The sequence below is a fragment of the Ochlerotatus camptorhynchus genome, unplaced genomic scaffold, assembly GCF_037179485.1.
Source record: "Ochlerotatus camptorhynchus isolate MF236.1 unplaced genomic scaffold, CSIRO-AGI_Acam_v1.1 ptg000096l, whole genome shotgun sequence".
Classification (NCBI taxonomy): Eukaryota; Metazoa; Arthropoda; class Insecta; order Diptera; family Culicidae; genus Ochlerotatus; species Ochlerotatus camptorhynchus.
Window position 1 is genome coordinate 2,116,692 of NW_027040586.1, and position 22,930 is coordinate 2,139,621.

The 22,930-nt window shown below is 41.1% G+C and overlaps 1 protein-coding gene across 2 annotated transcripts in view; it reads left to right on the forward strand.

Annotated features, from left to right (window-relative positions):
• Positions 1-618: 618 nt before the first annotated feature.
• PKD (serine/threonine-protein kinase D3) overlaps positions 619-22,930 on the forward strand; it is a 38,288-nt gene continuing 15,976 nt past the window's right edge. The window contains exons 1-2 of one of the 2 annotated variants that reach the window (XM_065218978.1): positions 619-1,713; positions 14,805-15,158. In XM_065218978.1, coding sequence (XP_065075050.1) covers positions 15,033-15,158 — 126 coding nt within the window. In that variant the 5' untranslated portion in view covers positions 619-1,713; positions 14,805-15,032. The remainder of the gene's footprint in view (positions 1,714-14,804; positions 15,159-22,930) is intronic. The other variant, XM_065218979.1, reaches the window with a different exon arrangement.

Below are 22,930 nucleotides of genomic sequence, written 5' to 3' on the forward strand. Positions count from 1 at the left end.
GCCCTGGTTGTCACCACTTTAAAATACACGCTCCAATCAAAATAGGCTATTTTGCTACGCCTATATGTTGATTTGATTTCAATGGCACATGGCATTTTCATGACAAGAAGAACAAGCTATAAAATAAATTCCGGTTTGCTATCTGCTTCTTCCTCCCAGATAAATACTTTTCAAAATTTTAATTGTGATTTTTTATCCAATCGTTACGCAATAAGGGGGGGGGGGGGGGCTTGCCAAGCGTTACTTATTGTTACATCCGGATATTTTATGCTACGTAATAAGTGTACATCCAATTTAGTGATAGTCACCCTACGCACATGCAACTTGTATGCAGCATTGAACTCACTCGGTCGTTCTAAAATCACGTCATTTGATTCTAAACTTACGCCCATGATAACGATGAAGGAAACATAGCTGTACTGCTCCCACTCGGCTCAAACTCCCCAGACACAAGCGAGATACAACTACAAGTCCCGTTATAAACAGATCCTCTGTCATTCATGACTTCTAACACTGCCGTCTGCCTTCACGCGCGTTTACATACTTATATGTGGTTGTGAGAACACGGCCGGGATCGTGGTGTTTTGACAGAAATGCTGTTTCTTTTCTTCCCGTCGTCCGCCGTTCATTGGAACTACAGCGCAAACACCGACGAGTGTGCCGAGGTCGGGCGAGCTAGCAGCCAGCCAGCACCACAGTCACAGACAGATTTTTTCCAGCAACGCAACACGGCGTGTGCTCTTTTCTTCGTTTCATTTTATCTCGGATGAAAGATTTATTTCTTAACCGCGAATTGATCGGAAATTGACGCGTCTCATTGAACTTTTTGTTACGAATCGCCGTCGATTTGTTTGAAAAAGCAAACCGGAAGTGAGATTGTAAACAGTAGTTGTGAAGAACGCAAGTGGGATAAAAGAATCATTCAGCGAATGGGACCGCTCCCAATTTTCAAGCGAAAAAAGTGAAAATTCTTTTTGTCTCTGCATCGTCTGGTCAGGCAGAGGTAAGGACCGCAATGGAATTTGGCAGTGAGAAAAGTTTCCCACTTCCATCCGGTATTATTTATCCTGTTGCTCCATACGGATGCTGAAGAATAGCTCAATAACAAAGTTTAGTGAGAATCGATCCCGTTGCCACGACAGGAACAAGGCCATGATGGTGAAGAAATTTGATTAGCTTCCCCCTTCGTGCACCACTCACGGATGGCCCCATTATAGAAGAAATAAAGAGCTTCCCCCAGTTTTCCCTTCCTTTCTGGTGTTATAAAACCATCCACTAGGAAAGATAGCTTTTTTCCGTTCCGTCCTGTGTCGCTCGGCAGTTCGGCGTAGTTCCCAGCACAATTTCCTTTATAAATATTGCAAGTGATAATCCCATTCCGTTCCCTTCATTTGATACAACCCCCTTTGGTCGGCTCCCCGAGACGTCGCGCGGTGCTCTGCTCCCCATATATTAGTGGTTTCTCCGGAGAAAAAGAAAGTGAAGGAATTTGGTGTAAACACACATCAGCCCCGGCAGCAAGAAGAGAGTCGTGTGGTTTTTTGTTGTTGTTGTGTTCTATTTTTCGCCCCGTTGGCGCACACACACGGTGGATTGAAGTGCAAAGCAGAAAGCACGAAGAAAGCTGCTGCTGGTGGTTCTCCTGCCTGGATAAGGTGTCCCCCATCCGTCATCCGTGGGTAGAGAAAGGAAATTCGTAGTTCGCATCTACAGGTGAGTGTTTGCTTAGTTGCGCATTATGTATCAACATATAATGTAGACGGGTTACATGTAATTGATTTCTTTACAACAGGCTTTTAGCGGAAAATGAGGGAATTTTGAGAGAAGTGTCAATTATGTATCGCCGGTCAATTTGATGGGTAGCTTCCGGTTGCAGAAGCATAAGATACTGATATAAATAAACTATGATTTTTTCTTTCTTAAAGCTTAGAAGTCTTCTGCTTGCAATGAGCTATGTAAATATAAACGCGGATTAGTATGTTTATTCGTTTTATTACGTAATACTAACACGGGTGATTGTAATTAATAAAATAATTACCACTGTTCCGGAATACAATATGGACTTATTTTAGTTATATAACTGACACACTTTACTCCACACATCATCATTCCGTACCGCTTGGCTCAGTTAGTAAAGTCGCATCCCTGAATCAATGCCACGCTGGAGGCGACGGGTTTTATTCCCTATTCAGTTGACAAACTTCAGGGGAAACATGTCAGAAAGGTCTCGAAACGTAAACAATGACTTTGAATGTCGATTTCTCACGAATCACCACACACCCACGGAATCTGACTATACCAGCTCATGTAACAAACATTGCTTTGTCAGATGATTTAGTTAGTTTGAGTGGGTGTGTTGCCGTTTGTAAGAAACCGACGATCCAAGCCATTCCCAACAAACAATTTTAGCTGCAGTTTAGCTTATACAGGCAAAAATTAGCTGCATAAGGCAAATTTTGGCTGTATAAGCTAATCTACAGCTAAAATTGTTTGTTGGGTTGTTACGTTTAGAGTTAGACCCTTCTGACATGTTGTTTATGTCTGATTTATTTCGTTGTGCAGAGAAATTTTTCAATGGAAGTCCCGGTTTCGCATGGAAAAATCCAGTAACTTTTAAATGACACATGAAAATGGAACCAAACAAACTTATGTAAACAATGACTTTCAGATTAAGACTCACTCACGAAAATCAACAATAGGGGAAATGCAGGTAATGTCGTAAATTTTCAATAGCAACCAAAAATATCCATTAGTAACGTCCCAATAACGCATTCATCTAGATAAAATTGATAAATAGCAGATTTTTAGCGATGGGTCCAATGTTAGATCCATAGGCCAACATTAGAGACATTTCCCCTATCATCTGGTAAAGAAAGTTTACTCGATCAGATGATGTTTTCATTCGTGGAAGGTTAGAATTTAACGTCATACTTCGCGGTTTAACCAACGTTCAACTGTTCCGCAATTTACTCATGTTAGTAGATTAATGTTTTTCTGCATCATAGAGAATATACTTTTAAAATTATTGAAATCGTGGGGCGCTAAGATGGAGATTATTGCTAATGTGATCGCACTTAACTAACAACCAAATTTGTCTAAAATATGTCATTTATGACTGACGCAGTTTATTTATTTAATCTCTTCGGAATTTTGTTGTCTAAATAAAGACTGATAGGGAAAAGTCTATTTGGCAAATATATAAAATAGGCGAAAAAAAGCATATAAGAAATCAGCGATGGAAGTCAACAGTTACGTTATATCGAGGTATACCTTACAAGGATGAAGCACAATATCTAATAGAAGTAACAGAACACAAGAAACAACAGAAGCGTCTCGTCTGGTAATCTTTTAAATATCGCGTCTTTGATAATCATACGATGAAGTACGTCATTTCCCGGAATGTATCATCTCTCGTCGTTAATATTCTCATATTTTTTTTAAATAATGAAATTTAAAAAATAATACACGTAAGTTTTCACAAGAGTCTCAGGAAATGGAAAATGATTTTCTTGGATGTGTTATATCTTTTTCCAATATTTTTAGAACAACACATGGCTAAATTGGTTATTGGTTTTCGAGGTGGTAAGCTTCGCGTTAAGAAGAACCTTACGATGAATTTCAAAAATAATTCGAGAGATGTAACTCAATTGTGGTTCTGGAGATGAATTTTGGATAATCTCAGCAAGAGTAATTCCGGAGGATTCCAAAAGGGATTGCCAGATATCACTGCCCACAACCCACAACACAACCAATCATTCCCACAAGGTGTTCGTGGAATCACCAGAGTTAGTCTGGAGTACCAAAGAGGAATCATAGATAATCTCAAGAGAGTAGTTCTCAAGTTCTATAGAATATCAAATAGATTTCTAAAGTATCCCAATTGACATTCTCAGTCACTCCAAATATCTCCAAGGAAGATTCCAACGAATTTCAATCGAAATTCCATAGAAACAAGAGACAATGCTAGATAGAGCTGGAATTAGGGCGTAACAGCTTTTGCAAACAATGACTTCTCTCGATGATTTCTTGAAACTCAAGGCTCGCCCAATCAAACCAATATCACCATCAGGTATGGGAAGCCTTCCACTACCCGATGCCTGTGTTGGTTTGCGTTGGCGCGCCTTGAATTCCTAGAAATCATCGAGAAAAGCCATTGTTTACAAAAGCTGTTGGGCCCTAATTCCAGCTCTATCTAGAATGGATAACATAACAATGAATTCCGATGAATTCCACGAAGAATTGAGTAGATAAATCATATTAGTAATTTTGGAAAATCTCAGCATTTGAATTTTCAAAGCACTTTAAGAAGGATTCTTGCGAATTCTCAAAGTATTTCTGGAGAATCAAAGAGCAGAAAATAACAGAAAATCGGAGAATCTCACAAAGACATAGATTATAAATAATCTCAATAAAGATTCCGTATAATCCCAACTGAAATTTCAGAGAACCCCAATGAATCCCCGAAAATAATTCTGCTGAATTTATAGAAACTTGTAATGCTGCATTGCTGCAGGCAAGATACTTCTATCTAGGCTCCATCCTGAGTAATAACAAAAATAGCATTATTTCTACTCTGATGCCCTGAACTGAATGGATTTCGTCCAACTGAACAACTTTATCCCCTCTAATCTGAACGCCATGCAAATTAAAAATGGCTCAAACGTCATTTAGCAGTTGGAAAGAAAGCGAAATTGAAGAATCAAAACAAAACAGCAAATAAGGCTACCACTGCTACCAGAAATCGATTTTCTGATGGTCATATTAGGGTTACTAGAAGTTCAAATTAAAAATCAACCCCGTTATATACACGAAATGTCGGTGATTGGATTTTTTTTTCAAGATATTACCATTTCAGGGAAAAAATACAACGCAACTTTCAACCGCAGCAAGTCATTAAAGCTGTTAATCTGACGCCAAATGTTTGTCTCTGAATTGACAATACTGGAACGAAGATTTCATGATGTCGAAGAATGAACATTTTATAAGATCACAGATTTAAAAAAAAAATCAAGATGCATAACTTTCAAGGCTCATGGAATTTGATGATAATTTCTAAGAAACTTATTCCAGGGGAGTTCTGGGAAGAACTGTGAAGAAAAAATCAAGTGGATTCTGCTTTCAAGTTAGTTCTGAAAAACTCCAGATTCCTCGTGAAACCTAAGGAGGTAGCTCTGAGTAGAATTCCAAGTAAACCCTAAATAGGATTCAAAAGAAATTTCAAGGAAAATTCAAAGGAATTTCTGAGGGTAGTACCTCAGCAATGCAAAATTTCATAATAATACTGAGTAGATCTCCAAGGTAATTCAAAGCACAAATCCAAGGGAATTCAGAGGATAATTTCAATAAGTTTTTGGGAGAATATCAATTTTCGTTGAATACTTATGTGCAGTTCAAGGATCATTTAAATTTTCAATGGAATTCTGAGGAGAATTCCAAGGTTACCCCGGTGATATTTTTTAGAGAATTCAATGGGAATTCTAATTAGCATATCAAAGAATTTATGGGACTTCTGAGCAAAACTAAACAAGCATTCTAGATTAATTCCATGGTGGTGTCTACAAGTGAATTTTCAGAAGAAATCTTCGGAGAACTTCTAGATATAACTGCAAGAATTACTAATAATTTGAAGAGCAATCCAGAGTAAATTCAAAGAGTGTTCTGCCGAAGATTTTCAAGAGTATAAACCCATTAACGCCCAGTTATATCAGCATTTTTTTTTTCTTTTATCATGTCTTAACGGAAATTGGGACCGTAAATTATGTTTTCAACATCACTAGAATGATCCTTGGAATATCCTTAACATCTTCTTTTCAAATAATGTGAGAACAATCCTTGGGTTACTCCTGGAAAAATCACGCATTGTCCACAGGTGAAGCGACTTGGGTTAAGAAGTAAATTTTAAGGGAATACCAGAGAGAGATCTAAGATGAGCTGAGGATACGCTGAGATGATTTTAAGGAAATTCTTCAGTACATGCTGAAGAAATCCTGTAAAGAGCTCCAAGGGTATCAAAATCATGAATTAAGAAAAATCTTCAAGATTCAGGGAGTTGTATTTTAAAATATTCCGAACATGGAAAATTTTTCAAGATTCTGGAACATGAAAAGTTTTCAAGTTACAAAACTAGCATAAGTATTCGTAATGTCGTAATATGTTTTTAAGATTTCAAACTTGAAATAGATCATTCCATTTTATTTTTAATTGTGGCGTTCGGCCATTTCAATAGATCCTTGGTTGTCTTCAAATAGTTTTAGCGGGAACAGGAACTCTGCAGATAGACGGTCTGTCATCTAGCGTCCACGTAGGTTGGGTTCCTTCGGCTTCCTCCTGTAGACCAATTTCAAATATTTCGTCTCCTTTAGGTACCTCAGCACTCATCTGGCCTGCTTCCAATGTTCATCACCGGCTGCATCCTGGAACCTTGCCAAGTATCCAACGACAAAACATAGTCGTGTACCCATCATGATTTACATCAGACTTCCTTTGAGTTCCCGGTAGGGATGCTCACAACGCTCAGTCTCTCGACTCAACTTCAGTCTTGGTTCAGCTGGCGTCTTAACGGGATTACAATATTCCATACCAAAGCGAACAATCACTCTCTCTATCTGGCTATTCTGGGACAGCTTTGTTAGTCCACGATTCAAATCTGTCTCGATTTTGACCCCGAGGAAATGGTGTAATTCCCTTATGTCGGTAATTTTAAATTTCTGCATCAGCTTGGTTTTAACGTTATTTATGATAGTTCCAACCCCATACATTACATTGTAAGCTGTCTGCTCCCCACGGACTCAAACGTATACGCAGTAGTCATGCTTCGACCGCACGAAACCCATGCTCGTAAGGAATTCGTTGAAATGGCTGTTCCAGCACCTCGACGACTGTTTCAGGCCATAGAGTAACCACTGCAGCAAACATACCTATCCATGATGGAACTTTGCACCCTCTGGACACTACATGTATACCTTTTCGTTGAGTTTCCCATTCAAAAATGCTGTCTTGACGTCTAGCTGATGAATCTTCATACTGTACGTCATAGCCAATGCCAATAGAGTCCTGATGGTAATCAATCGAGCTACAGGTGCAAACGTCTCCTCGTAGTCCAGTAGCGGATCCCTTGGCTACCAGCCTCGCCTTGTAGCGCATTGGACGTCCGTTTTCAGGTGGAACACCCACTTGTATGGCACGGGCTTCACCTCGTCAGGGCAGTTGACCACGATCCAGGTTCCGTTCTCGTCCAGGGATCTCAGCTCGTCTTGAATCGCTTGCCTCCACTCACCTTCGTTCGGATGGCCATTGACATCGTTGTAACTTTCAGGAACCTATTGGAAATTAGCACCAGCTATAAGAGCTCTATATGAAGACATGATATCTGCGAACCAACCTGGTTTCTTGCACTCCCGACCACTAGACCTCGGAAAATCTCCACTGGATTCATTCCTTTCTGATTGTGATGGGAGTGCACCTTCTTCGATGTCTTCCTGTTGAGCACCCGGATCTCCATCAGTGTCACGAGCGTCATCATTATCGCTTGCTTCATCTTCAGGTTGATCTTGATCTTCATGATTTTCATCCTCTTGCTCGAAAACTGGCAAAACTTCCTCCGGCATGGCACTTTCATTTGTTGACTTGAATGGAAATGCGGACTCGTTGAATTTTACATCACGAGGCACGATCATTTTCCGTGATTATATGTCCCAGAGACGGTAGCCAGTCGGTGCGTACCCAAGCATAACACACTTTCGTCCAGTTGGCTCCAGCTTACCACTTTTCTGCTTCTGTACCCAGGAGAACGCTTGGCATCCAAACACTCTTAGCTTCGTAACATCTGGCTGTTCACCGTGCCATCTTTCCGCAAGGGTTTGATTACCTTCACTCGGACTTCTGTTTGTCACGTGTACTGCGTTCAGGATAGCTTCTTCCCAAAGATACTTTGGTGCACTGGATTCCAACAGCATAGTTCTCATTTTCTCAAATACAGTTCGATTGTAACGTTCTGCGACGCCGTTGTGCTGCGGGGTGTATCCCACTGTGGACTCCACTTGAATGCGAACGATAGCTGCTCATTCGAGAAAAATTCAGGCCCCAAATCGCATCGCAAATTCGATATCTTCACTCCAAATTTTAGCCTTGACCCCCGTAGGATCCATATATTTTGTGACAAAGCTGCGAATCTGCATTCGTTGCCATCGCTGATCCACATGTCAATCGATCCATCCACAAATAGAACTTGTTACCCTTTAGTTTTACAAAACCTATGATTTCGATATCCTTTCAACTTCCTGACATACAGTACTTTCCCAAACAACAGGGTGTATCGATTTCCTCCGATGCATAGTTTGCCCTTCACATCCACAAGAAACCGCCTTGAGTCGTAACCCTCACCGGCAAAGTGCACGATGCCAGCTTTTTTTGCACTAGCCGAAAAAATCTGAAACATCTTCGAGAAACTTCCACACCCAGAAGGGCTCTTCTTCTTTGGTGAAATTTTTGATTTTGTGGTTGTACATGTCGTGTTTTACTGTTGTAATGTTTTACAATTCTCTTCTTGATGATCTGTTGATCGGCTTATTTTTAAGGATTTTCGTTAGTTTCCAGAAGGGCTTTGCACAACTGGGAGAGAGCGGATCTTGTTAGCAACATCCTGATTTCGAAGGTCCACCATCCTGGCTTGGATGGTTTTTGTAAGATGATTGCAATGGGTCTGCAAGACACGCAAACCAGAACGCTGGTATTGCCTTCGAATGGAGTTACGGAGTCTGATGAGATTTTGGGTAATTCTATCAAGGTTCAGAGTATTGCTCACCTGTCTGGATACTGGCACTGGGATATCGCCTTCTCGATGGAACGCAGACACCGGTCAACGTGTTCGGGCGTCTCCGCAAGGACACCGTAGTGACGTAGCTGACACGATGGTAGTTGCGTCAGGAAGCTTGGAATCGGTTGACGGATAAGCCTACATCGGCCACCACCGGATAGTGATCCAAACTCAGCTCTTGGTGGGTCACAGGTAGCGAGATGTTGTCTCCCATGTTGCTGATGAATATGTCGATGGTGGAGTGTACGCCAGACCGGCTCAACAGGGTGGGAGAGTCCGGCGCTAATATGGTGTAGCGAACCTCTTGCAGGTCGTTGTACAGGATTGTGCCGTTTTGGTTGCGTCGACTGTTGCCCCAAGCCTAGCCGTTCAGGTCGCCCGCGCGCCGTCGAGTTAATTTGATGATTTGAACCAAACCAAACGTTTGCTAAGTGCTCATGCATGACCCGATAATTCTACTCTCTGATTAATCGAAGAACTCGCACAAAAGTCTGGGTGATCAGGGAACCGGAAAATAGGCAAAAATCCGGAAATCCGATTGACCGGGAACAAGCCGTGAATGTCGATGTAACTATTACGGGAATTTAAAAAAAAAACCAAAACAATGTTGAGCAGATTTTAGAATGAATTCTAAAGATAACACCAAGGTATTTTAGAAAAAAAAACTCTAAGGGACCATCCATAAATTAGTTTAGTTAGTTTTCTTTATTAACCCATTAACGCCTAGTGGTCTATTTATAGATCAGCATTTTTGTTTCTTTTATCATGTATTAACAGAAATTGGAAACACGTAAATTACTTTTTCAATACCACTAGAATGATCCTTGGAATATTCTTGACATCTTGCTTTCAAATAATGTGAGAATAATTTTTGGGTTATTCCTGGAAAAATCGCGCATTGTCCAGAGGTCAAAAACGACTTGGGCGTTAACGGGTTAACGAGACATTCAGCCGTGGCTGATTAGTCTCGTACGTATCTGAAGGCTCCGGAAGGGAGCCCCCCTAGTTACAAAGTTTGTAATGGGGTGGGACTCCGAACTGTGGTTCTCCTAGTTACAGAGTTTAGGGTGCAGGCCCCAAAGGGAGCCCCCTAATAAGGGAGTTTGAAAAGTGGGAGAAGAGAGCCCTCCCTAAAATCAGAGTTGTTTCTGTCGTAGTTGCTGTCATACCTATCATCCGGTTGCATAATTCGTGTGGTGTTGTCCAATAAATGACTTAGCATATTTTTGACCAATTTTAGACCTCCCTCCTTGCATATTTCGTGGTACATAAAGGGTGATACGGTCAAAATTTGGTCAAGGGAAAACGCGTGTAAATCGGTGAAATCGTTTATTTAAAAAATCAAATTAAATTTCTTTTTCAAGTTCAATTAGTATAAAATTCAGGAAAAATATTCAGTTAGGCTTCCGCTTTTCCAAATCCGAATTGCCGGGCCTTACGCTTGACCCCTGCCATCAGATTTTGTACAGCCACCTTGTCCACCTTCTTCGCCGCAGAAAGCCAGTTTGCCTTGAACTGCTGCTCGCCCTTAGCAGTTTTTTTGGTCTTCTTTAGGTTCCGCTTGACAATAGCCCAGTATTTCTCAATTGGGCGGAGCTCTGGCGTGTTGGGAGGGTTCTTGTCCTTGGGAACCACCTGCACGTTGTTGGCGGCGTACCACTCCATGGCCTTTTTACCGTAATGGCAAGATGCCAAATCCGGCCAAAACAGTACGGAACAACCGTGTTTCTTCAGGAAAGGCAGCAGACGTTTATTCAAACACTCTTTCACGTAAATTTCTTGGTTGACAGTCCCGGAAGCTATGAAAATGCTGCTTTTCAAGCCACAGGTACAGATGGCTTGCCAAACCAGATATTTCTTTGCGAACTTTGACAGTTTCATGTGCTTGAAAACATCTGCTACCTTTTCCCTTCCTTTTGCCGTATAAAACTCCTGTCCCGGAAGCTGCTTGTAGTCGGCTTTGACGTAGGTTTCGTCGTCCATTACCACGCAGTCAAACTTCGTCAGCATCGTCGTGTACAGCCTCCGGGATCGCGCTTTGGCCGTCGTATTTTGTTTATCATCGCGATTTGGAGTCACTACCTTCTTGTAAGTCGATAGTCCGACTCGTTTTTTGGCTCGATGCACGGTTATAGACGATACACCCAGCTTATTTGCGGCATCTCGGAGAGAGAGGTTAGGGTTTCGCTTGAAACTACCGGCAACTCTCTTTGTCGTCTCAGCGGCTTCCGGTTTTCGATTTCCCCCCGATCCAGACTTCCTGGCTGTCGACAAACGTTCTCCAAACACTTTAATTACATTTGTAACGGTTGATTTGGCAACTTTTAGCGATTTTGCCAACTTTGCGTGCGAGTAGCTCGGATTTTCGCGATGCGCGAGCAAAATTTTGATACGCTGCTCTTCTTGCTTGGACGGCATTTTGACAACTGAAGAGTGAATTCCAAAATCAAAATAGGAGCAACATTCTACACACACACACCTTCAAAATGAGGGGTGTTCAGGTTTTTTAAATGCAAAATTGAAAGAAATACGTCAAGTTGATATTGACCAAATTTTGACCGTATCACCCTTTAATACATGGCTGAAACAAACAAAAATGCTAAGTAATTTATGCATGTTCCCAAAGAAAGTTTTGGACTAGAACTCAGCAGCTCCGGGGTTCAATCTCAGTCGGTGCAGGCCTGGGTTCAATCTCAGTCGGCGCAGTCCCGTCCTTCCGAAGGGAAGTAAAGCCGTTGGTCCCCGGCTCATGAGTTGATGGTAGGTTCCAAGTGTGTAAGCTGCCTACCTGGCGTCGGTAGCATTGGTGCTCAGCACGGAAACAAGTTCGACGGAAAGCAAATCAAGGAAAAAAATAGAACTCCAAGTCAATTTTGTAAGCTTAGAGTAAAATTGTTAGGCCAGAATTCGTGAAAAATACCAAAGGATTCTAATTTTTCCAAAGAAATTCTGCGAAGATTTGTAAGGAAATTTTAAGGAGAATTCCAAGTGAATTTTCAGAAGATTTTAGAAGAGGACTCCAAGATAATTTTGAGCAAAATTTAAAATACTTCTATCCGGTAGAATTTCCAACAAACAAATTAAGCCGCAGACTACCTTATACATGCAAAAATAAGCCGTAAATGCCTATTTTTGCCTGTATAAGCTAATCTGCAGCTAAAATTGTTAGTTGGGTTTCCCCTACTTCCCCTTCTGCGGATAATTCAAGCGAATTAAATAAAAAAATGTAGTTTAAGTGAATTCCTAGAAAAAAGTTTAAACTTCGAAGAGCATCTTAAGACGAATTTCATGATTTGTTTGTACAATTCTGCAGACAACTTCTGAACTGTTAGAAAAATTCCATGGGCTCCCAGAGAGAATTTAAAATTATTTTAGCTAATTTTTAAAAGAACTAGGGGAAATGACGGCTTCGGCATGACAGACTATTTTCGGCAACCCATATTGAAACACTATTTTCACTGGATTTTCTTACGAAAACACTTCGCTGAATGCATGCAAACGATTCTTTATGCTTTCAGCTTTAATTTGACTATATTTTTACCACTGAGAAAAAGCAATCTAACAGGGTTTTCTTGAAATGAAACACACGCACTACAAATTGTAGCTGATTTCGAGTTGCCGATAATAGAACAGCAGATTTACATGCAGTTCAAATGGAACGGTTGCCGAAGAAAAACTGGTTGCCGACAATACTCGCTCTCACAAGAGAAGATTGGAGCTTTGTAAAAGCGTTTCAAAACAGTTTTTGACAATTCTTTCGACTGAAATTGTTAGAGCAGCTGGCAGCAAAAGATTGTGAACTAACCAATACTGCATATGTGTGCGTTCCATAGAGAAAAAGGCTATAGAAGGAAGGTCGCTGCTTAGGTTGCCGGGAACACGTAAATTCCCCTATGTAAAGGGATATGATTCCAAAGAAAATGCCTGAGAGCAATCAAATAAAATCCTGTCAAGTTTTGAGCGAATTTCCATAGACAAACTGTGAAGACTTCGAACTTGAACCAAATTAAAGATCCAGGAAACGTGCTACTGTCTTAGGAATGACATGACCCACTTACGTGATCTTTTCGGCTCATTCGTATTTGGTTTTATTTAGTTTAAATGTATATCGCACAAATGGAAAAATATCGAATTCCCTAGAAAAAAAAAACTGGAAAACAGTCGGGAAATTGCTAATCGGGATTTGCTGGTCACAATGAAAAGTGTATTTCGGCCTGTTGGACTAATCTACGGATTTCCCGTTTGGACCTGTTATGCAAAGATCCGTCTCTAGAGGGCGCAGGACAAACTCCTCAAAATGATCTTCAATCTCGATTCATGGCATCTCACCGAAGACCTGCACCGAATTGCTTAGGTCGAAATTATCGATACATTTGTCAACCGGCTTTTCCGAAGTTTCAAAACTAGCTGCTAGATGGCGGATAATCCATCCGGAGTATGTCTACATATTATATAGAATTTAATTTGGAAAATAAATCTAAATTGAATTGAATGGACATCGACATGGATTGTACATAAACATGACTCATAAGAAGGACTCGCAGCATTTGGATTCCTCTTGAATTCGAAGCAGAAGTTCCCATGGAATACCATTGCTTTGCTATTACACCGGCATTTACCTCATTTCACTTTCTCTCCTACGACGGGTGACCTTCTTCTTCAAATATCACTGCGATGACTCACACGTAAGTTGACAACATCGCTAACGGTATCCCCAATATGTAGATCTTTTTACCGGTTGGTCGATCGGTGACTGTTTTCAAGTATTTCTGTTTTATTTTCTGTTTCTTGCTTTTTGTTTGTGAGGTAGCTGAGGCTTGGGCATAGCACAATAAACAAAATTATGCATTTTGATTAGATCGCTCACCGCCGGAGCACTTGTTATTGATGCAAGTGCAGCAAGTTGAATGGTCCAGATTGATCGCTTCCATTCGTTGTTTGTCGTTCATGTCTCGATCACATGCCACCGCCTCGGAGGTTCGCGTGATAAGCTCAATGAAAGGTGTCATGATTTGCTCATCACTTCAAGTTGAGTCCCCGTCTTAGCACTTATTACGTAAGATATCAATAATTCCGAGAGGAGATTGCTCCGACCAACCCTCTTGTGTAAGCAAACGCACACACCCTCTCTCGTAAACTACTGCTGGCTGAGTACTAAAAACTGCAACAGCAGCAGCTAATTATTCCCATCAGATCTCATACTCTGCACTTGCCGGTAAATTAAAAACTGTGCAACTCTAGCATATTTATTGGTGCTCTCCAAATGGTCGACTCACTCTATACATATATCTACATCTTAGCTGCTGCCTTTCCATTATCACACACTTTTGCCACCGAGTTCAATCTCGACGCTTCATCAACGAAATTAGTATTTAGCACGCCACGCTTCGTCGGAGAAGGGTTTTCTACGGAAATGAGCAGCATTCTATACAGGCAGAGAAAGGTCAAAGAAGATCAGCTCTCGTTGCTCAGATATAAGACCGAGTGTATAAATTGCTTCGTTTGGAAAGTAGGTACTTTGCTTGAAATGGTACTGACGGAATTGAAAATATTGATCTATTCTATTATCACTCAGCAAATTTAAAGCTACATACACAGGTGTTTAGCTAGATGATTTTCCAAGAATTTGTTGAAGTCAAGTCTGTTAAAAAATCTGACCAAAATAACTACTCACTGATTCATACAAGTCAAGTCAACATTGGCTTAATACATTGAAAGAATTGCGATCACGCGAGAATAAGTCAAAAGGTGCGTTGGACTCCGGGCCGCGATAACACCGCCAATGTTTATGGTCAATTACTGCATATGACCGGTCAAAGTCCGAGTCAAAATGTTCATTCTACGCTAGCACCTTGCTTATCATCCCACCGCCATGAATTGAATGGCGAAAACCGTTTACACATGATTCACATTTCAAACAGCACAACACCACGCGTCGATGCATGATTTATAACATATAGCGTTTCTTCTTGTTTCCTCTCAATTTCAGGATTCGCAATCTCCCGCCACAAAAACAAAGCCTGAATCTCTCACCTAAGAGCAACCGAATGGAAGGACCAATGCAGACATCTCCCGTGTAGAAAAACACAACGCAATCAAACAAAAACAAACCGCTGCACTTGAGAATTGGAAAACCATATACAGAAACGGATAGCTAGTATTAGTGAGATAATCCCCATAGCACAAAACAGTAAAAGGAACCAACAATATTTGCACAATGGCCGGGCCAGAAATTACCTTCATCTTCCAGTTCGGTAACCTGCGGGACATCGTTACCGTGTCCAGCCAGGCGCTAACGCTGAAAACGCTCAAGGATCTAGCCTGTGATTTTATCAATACTAAGGTAAGTGCGCTCAAAATGTAACATATTATTGATGCCGTCTTTGAATATAACTACAACAACACATATTATTTAAAAGATTACCATTAAGACTGATTCACAAGGTGAATTTCGGATTGATTCTGCCTCTATTACCAATTTGTTTTAACGCGCAATAGCTTTAGAACTGTTGCGACAGGTTAGACCTCCTGTTGACGAGTGGATACAATGATCTTATCAAGATGTTGCACTTGGTTTTGGTTTTGTCAACGTGCTCCCTGAAAAGCAACTTGCTGTCTAGTGTTAAACCAAGGTAGACTACCTCTTTCGACCATTTCACCACTGTGCCGTTCAGGCAGATCTTATTATTCTCCGACGGAACAAGTCTGGGAGATTAAGAGGCTGGAAAGATGATGACCTGGGTCTTTGCTGCGTTGATACGGATCTTCCAGCTGTTGAAATATTCAGAAAGGACGTCCAGGCCTCTCTAAAGTTTGGCAGTCAGAGCTCCGATGACCCTACCCTTGTAGACGATGGATGTGTCATCTGCGAACAGAGACAACGATCCACCATCAGAGAGAGCCGGCATATTGGAGGTGAACAGGTTGAATAGAATGGGGCCAAGGATGCTTCCTTGTGGAACCCCGGCACCGATGTTGAAAGCATCCGATGTAATGCTATTCAGAGAGGCTCAGAACGTCCTGTCCGATAGATAGTTGTTTATTATCTTCACTAGGAAGATTGGTGACCGTACTGCTACAATTTGAACACCAGGCCAGCATGCCAGACATTGTCGAACGCCTTTTCAACGCCATGGCAGATGTTTTAGAAACAGACTTGTTCCGTCTGAGAATGTTTGTTACGCGAGTCAACTGGTGGACGGTCGAACGACCTTTCCGAAAACCAAACTGTTCCTCGAGTAACAAGTTGTTTTTTTCGGCAGATGTCAGGAGTCGGTGATAGACTGCTCTTTCGAACAGTTTTGATAACCCTGAGAGAAGGCCCATTGGTCGATAACTTGAAGGAGAGGACGGATCCTTCCCAGGTTTCCGGATGGGTATGACTTTAGCTGACTTCCAACACGAGGGGAAGTAGCCAAGTCTGAGGCACAGATTAAAAATAATTGCCAGATGGTTGTAGAATTTGGAACTCAACTTCCAGATTCAGGATGTTGTCGAAACCTAGGATGTTGTCTTCATGTTTTTAGATGATTTGCAATAACCTTAAAACTGATGTGAGTTCTCTGCACAGTGGTCGAACTAAATCGCGTCATTTATTAATAACTCTGCATTATGGGCTCTACCCTATTTGACATAATGCTATTCGGCATAATGGCCGTTTGGCATAAATGAAGAAAAACTTAACGTATACCGATAAATAGATATTTTACTATCTTGGCAGTACCGTGACCTAACCAGATTCCGCGCAGTACCTAATACTGTAGGTATGACAAACTTGAATATTTTGTGATGTACCGTATGCGTGATAATGTTTGCACCATTGAGCAATGTCAATATTAAAAAACAAAAAAGTAGAAGGGTCTGTGCCTAGGGGCACGAACGGAAGCTTGACGTAGGACCGCTAGTGGACGGAATAAATGTGAAGAGCATTTAGTTCTTTTAATTGATCAATTATCTATTATCTCAACTATCTCCCTGCTTCCAGTTTGATTACATGAGCATTTTGTGTGATCGTTGGTTCTGAATATGGACAAATAGGCAGATGAATTCTATTCCTACTCTTTACTGTAATAAGCTTGGTGGCCCTGAAAAGAGCCGTTTTGTTGCCAAAGTTGGTGATGATTTAACCTCCGAAACCAAACAGAGTGCGTCTCTGTCACCTTCAAAACGTAGATGACATCCATGGCCGCTTACGCTTGGCGTGTTTAGTGTAAGTGACAGCATCACGGATCTCATTTTTCAGGAACACCTTCAGCACACCTCGTAAATCAGACCGGAGATACTTCAGACACCACCTCGGCGAGCCAGACGACGGATGGTGGTTATCTCGAAGAATTTGCGTTTGGTTCTGAATATGGCAATAAGTGTGCAAAACATTCCGCAATTCCATCCTCCCTATTCGCACGCGCCCGAGGATCGGAAGCGAATGCCACTTCGACTTGTTTCGTCTACTTACTACTCTCTGACGACTGTACTGGGGAAGCAGCATATGCATGTAGGTAATTGGTGGATTTGTTAGTTAATTCGACGCTTTTGGACAATCAACATTCGGATTGTTATCGATGCGTAGCCATATTTCTGATCGATTGGTGATAAAATTATTGAAATTGGACCAGGGGTAGCTGAGTTATTAACGTTCAAAATCTTTCTTAATTTGTTACATGTTCCACTTTAGGTTTTCACAAAGTGTACCCCCATATAGAAATTAAAGACGTAGTCCTACGTCAAAAATCCTCAAAAATTTCGTTTTCAAATTTTTTTTTATTTATTCAAAGGGGGGATGTTTCTCAGAGTCTTAAACTATGTTAATCATCGATCGAGTTTCCACTTGCTGCAATTACGGCCTCCACACGCTTCCGGGATGCATGGCAGGTTCTAATAATGTAGTCTGGATCCATTTCTCTCCAGGTACGGGTCAATGTTTGTCTGAGGCTTGCAGTACGCGGGTGGCGTTTAGAACAGGCCTTGGCCTTTATGGCGCGCCATATTGAGTAATCCAGCGGATTAAGATCGGGGCTGGTTGGTGGCCACATAAAGGGTGTCCACGATGAAATTGCCACACACAAAATTGATTCGCAAAATTCGAGTTTTCATCCGATTGCCATCAAATTTTCAGGGATTGAGAAATAACTATTAAACTTCATTTTACCATTTTACTCGTATTTTATTTACAGTCCATACGCAAATGCCCGCACCTTGGCCTTAACCCCGGCCATAAGATTCTGCACAACCTGTGAATCAACCGTTTTTTGCATGTAAACCCATACTGTCTTCAGTTCCTCGACTGTCTTCACTACCTTAGGTCGTTTAAGAAGGTGCTGCTTCATAATCGCCCAGTACTTCTCGATGGGGCGGAGCTCCGGAGTGTTGGGAGGGTTGAACATTTTCGGCACGAAATTGACCTTATTGTCCGCATACCACTTCAGCACGTCCTTGGAGTAGTGGCATGAGGCCAAATCCGGCCAGAAGATTGTTGGGACGTTGTGGGCCTTCAGGAGAGGAAGCAGCCGCTTCTGGAGGCACTCTTTTATGTACACCTGTCCGTTCATCGTGTCCTGGGTCACGAAAGGTGCACTCCGCTTCCCGCACGTGCAGATGGCTTGCCAAACCAGGAATTTCTTCGCAAATTTGGACATCTTCTGAGTGCGGACATGCTCCGGAACGCTGAACTTATCCTTGGCCGTGAAAAACAGGTTGCCGGGATCTGTTTGAAGTCGGCCTTCACATATGTTTCGTCGTCCATGATGCAGCATTCAACTTTCGTCAGCATGTTGAGGTACAACTTCCTGGCACGGGTTTTGGCGGACTTGTTCTGCTTCTCGTCGCGATTAGGGGCCTTTTGTACCTTGAACGTTCGAAGCCCAGCCTTAGTTTTGGCCTTCTGGACAAAACTTCGGCTTAGGTGCAGCTTCTTAGCCACATCCCTAACGGAGGCGTTCGGATTTCGGTTGAAGGCCCCAACTACGCGGTTGTGATTTTTGGTGTTGTACGGAATACTTTTTCCTTCACTTCTGGGCTTCCGATCGGTGGTCAACCGTTCCTCGAACCGCTTAATCACTCGCGACACCGTGGAATTCGCGATTCCCAACGTTTTAGCGATGGAACGATGCGAGAGATCCTTGTTCTCGTGATGAATGCGCAAGATTTTATCACACACGAGCTGTTCTTTCGACTCCATTTCCGCGAGTTTTGATCACAGGACTTTAAAACTTGCAGGATGTAAATAATGCTTTATGAACTAAATCCACCCAAATTTTCATTAAATTCTACCCAACGGTTAAAAAGTTAGAGCAATTTCATAGTGTGGCAATTTCATCGTGGACACCCTTTATCCTTCGCCCAGAACGGAAGCTGTTCCTGCAACCACTTCTGAGTGCGGTTCGAGGTGTGGCACGGAGCCCCATCTTGTTGAAATACAACATTTGGCTTCGGACCGTACTGTTCTTTGATCCACGGAAGAACATACTTACTTAAAATCCCGATGTAGACCTCCGTGTTGACCTTGTCACCTTCTGGAATGAACACCGGGTCCATTTTTTGCCATCGGAAACCACCAATCCAAACACAATAACGCTAACAGGATGCTTGGTCAGATACACGTTCTTGTGCTCGTCGGCCACGTCTTTTACCGGAAGAGAACTAATATACCGGTCGGTTCTGGAATTTGAAACGGGATCGACGGTAAACATGCTCTCGTCGGTGAACAGGATTACCGAATTTTTTCGCTTAAGGAAGTTCAAGATTTTCTTGCACCGTTCGACTCGTAGCTCCCGGATGCGCTTGGTAATCATGTGAGTTTTTTTTTCGGTGCCCTCCACTTCGCCCCGCAATCTTTCTTTACGATCTTCCGTGCCGTAAAGTCACTGATCCCGTGTTCCTTTACCATTTTCCTTATTGAACGCACTGGATTCACCAGAATCTTCCTTTTGATAGTAGTGATAACCCTCGGAACCCGAGTTGACCTCGGACGACCTGTGGCCACCTTCGCGGATAGTTGTCCTTTCTTTTCTCGGTCTAAAACGCTTTTGACGGTCCTCCGGGACACTCCCACGGCGATTTAAATGTCTTTTTGCGACATTTGCGCGTGGGACAAATGACGAATAAATACGCTGCCACTTCGTCATGGTGCAACTGTCAAACTATGTAAATCATTTTCTTTTATACACAGCCTACTACGGTATGAGCTATAGGTTACGTGCATGCAAAGAAAACCAAGGCATTGTATGCACAGGTGAAACGGGAACCTTATTTGTACGATGGTGCAAACATTATCACGCATACGGTATATTGATGTATTTCCAAATAATTTCGCTAACGTTAGCTTATCGAGTTATCTTTACTAATGCATAACAAATTTGACAACTGGTTACTAGACTGATGCAAAAATTAAAATTTTCGCTCCATAGTGCTCAAACGAGTCCAAATCAGGTCCTGATTAGCCTCCCAAAATTTGAGCGTATTTGGTAAGAAACTGACTCGTCAAAAATCATTTGAAGTTTATATGGCAATTACTATGGGAAAACCAAACTTTTTGTTCATAGCCTTCTAGCCTTTTTTCCATATCGTACTGTTAAATAGGTATTCTTATGGGAAATTTTCTCAGCAAAAACTTTGCGAAAGATCGTTTTTCAGCCAAACGTAAAAATTAAATAGTTATTAATTGTTTTAGAGATTGATAATCTTATGGCACGATCAAGCTACTGTTTTATGGACAACACTGTATTCTGCAGTGTGACATAGTAGTCATTATCAGGGTGGCAAGTGAACCAGGAAAACCAGGAAAACCGGGAAAAAGTCGGGAATTTATTTTCACCAGGAAAAACCGGGAAAAAACCAGGAATTTCATAAGTCCACCAGGAAAATAATCTTGTTTGTATAATTTAAAAAGGTTTTAAATTTTATGTATGTCAAAGTTTCTTTTTATAATCAGGTCAAAACTATCAATTTTGTTCAAGCTAAATCTTTCACACAACTAAACATTGATGAACAAAATTTACCCTGAGAATTTAGTAAATATATTTTGCATTTATTTTTAATTTAATTTTTTTTCTCGAATCAATTGCGTGTATGATTTTTGCTTAATTTATAGCAGACTTAAGCAGTGCCAACGCGTAACTACTTTGAAGTACCTGTTCAACATGTTCAATTAAAAAATTCTATTTCTAAAAACTTCAGATAAAGCCTTCGAACTTCATGCAAGTTCCATAAAATTCGAAGTTTCAGAGAAGTTCTACAAATTCCAGAGAAGTCTTATGAACTTCAGGGAAGTCCTTTAATCTTTGGGGAATAACTACGAATTTTACAGAACTTTCTACAGATTTAATGTAACTTCTACGACATTTAGGCATTGCTTAAAACTTAAGGATAATCCTATGACACTTATGGATTTTTTCCGAGCTTCAGAGAAGTCTTCAATACTCTTGTGAAGTCCTGTTAACTTAACATAGTTCTCCAAGCTCAAAAAAGTTCCTAGAACTTCCGAGAAGCCGATTGAACTACAGGTAGTTATACAAAATTCATGGGAGCACACCAAACTTCAGGGAATTTCCATAACTCTTATTATTAAAAAGACTGACTGCTGAAGTTCATAGAAACTCCCTATAGTTCGTAGAACTTCCCTGAAGCGTTCAGGTCTTTCCCGAAGGGTTCATTGAAGTTTGTATTGCCTGAATTTAATGGGACTTCCCCGAAGTTCGAAGGACTTTTTAATAACTTAAACCAGCGTTGTTTATAAAATCTTTTAATCATATGATTTTGAAATCATGTTGTAATCAAAATTCCGCTAAATAAGATCCTTAATCGTTGACAATTTGCGGAAAATTTAATAAACTGGAAATCTGTAAAATTGTTAGAAGCAAAGGTTTGTTTAAAGAGTCCTCATTCATATCACACTTCGCAATTTCACCTTGAGATAAACTAGCCCGTTGGCTAAAAACTCAATAATAAAGTTTAAAAAATCGCAGTTTCAAAAACAGAAATCTCAATATTTAGGGGCTTATAGATCTCTAAATTTCAGACATTAGATAGGGCTCCGCGCTAGTCCGTCGTATCTCAGCTTTTCTTCGTCATACACCCCTAAAATCGCTCATTTTACGGGTTATCACAAATGTTTCAGTGTCAATCGTAATTAATCTTGTAAGCAAAGATGGCGGCTCCCTACTAGCTTCTTTACAGCAAACAATCAGATAAAGATTTCACGGGCATTCACAAGAACCTTAATACCTATTTTGGTCTGTGAAATTCCGCATTGCGCGAAGAGTGATGGTACAAGGATTCACTTTATTTTTTTTTTTTTTTTATTAAAAATTGTTTTTTTTTAAATACATGGTTTTTAAAACCAGGAAATTTATAAATCATTGACCAGGAAAACCAGGAAAAAACCAGGAATTTCAAAATGGAAATTCACTTGCCACCCTGCATTATTGTTATGCTCTATTCTACGCGCCAGTAGCACCAATGTTGCCAGCTGAATAGTCTATTGAGCATAACCATAAGACATCAGTAACTTGAATCATTCCTGTGTTCCAAAGCTGTAGCTTATAAAATTTCCTACAGGAACAGCAATCATATTTAAAGCAGTGCCAAGTCAGTTTCTTGCTAAATGAAATCAAATAATTTTGGGAGGCTAATCAGAACCCAATTTGGAGCCGTTTGAGCACTGTGAAGCGAAATTTTCAAATGTATACCCCGCACAGACTATGACTTATATCATGTAATATCAAGACCAACAATTGAAATGGCCTCATCTCCATTTGGTAAACAAACATTTTCTCACAATTCGAAACCTACATTCGCAAACCTAAACCACAATCGGGTAGAGGGAGAAATTCGTCTACCTGTTCATTATGTTGGTTTCCTTTGGCGGACTTCGGTTCGCGTGAAAATGGCCTTACAAGGTTTGTTTACAAAATGGAGTTGAGGCCTTTTCAATTGCTGGTCTTGATATGGGCTGTCTTACAATGAGCACTCATACATAGGATTTCCAGTGAAAACTAGATGTATGAGTGCTCATTGCAAGACAGCCTATATTACATGATATAAGCCATGGTCTGTACGGGGTGTTAGTCGCTGCAAGCACGAGAAGTTCTTCGTGGATCAAAAAATTACAATCCCTGG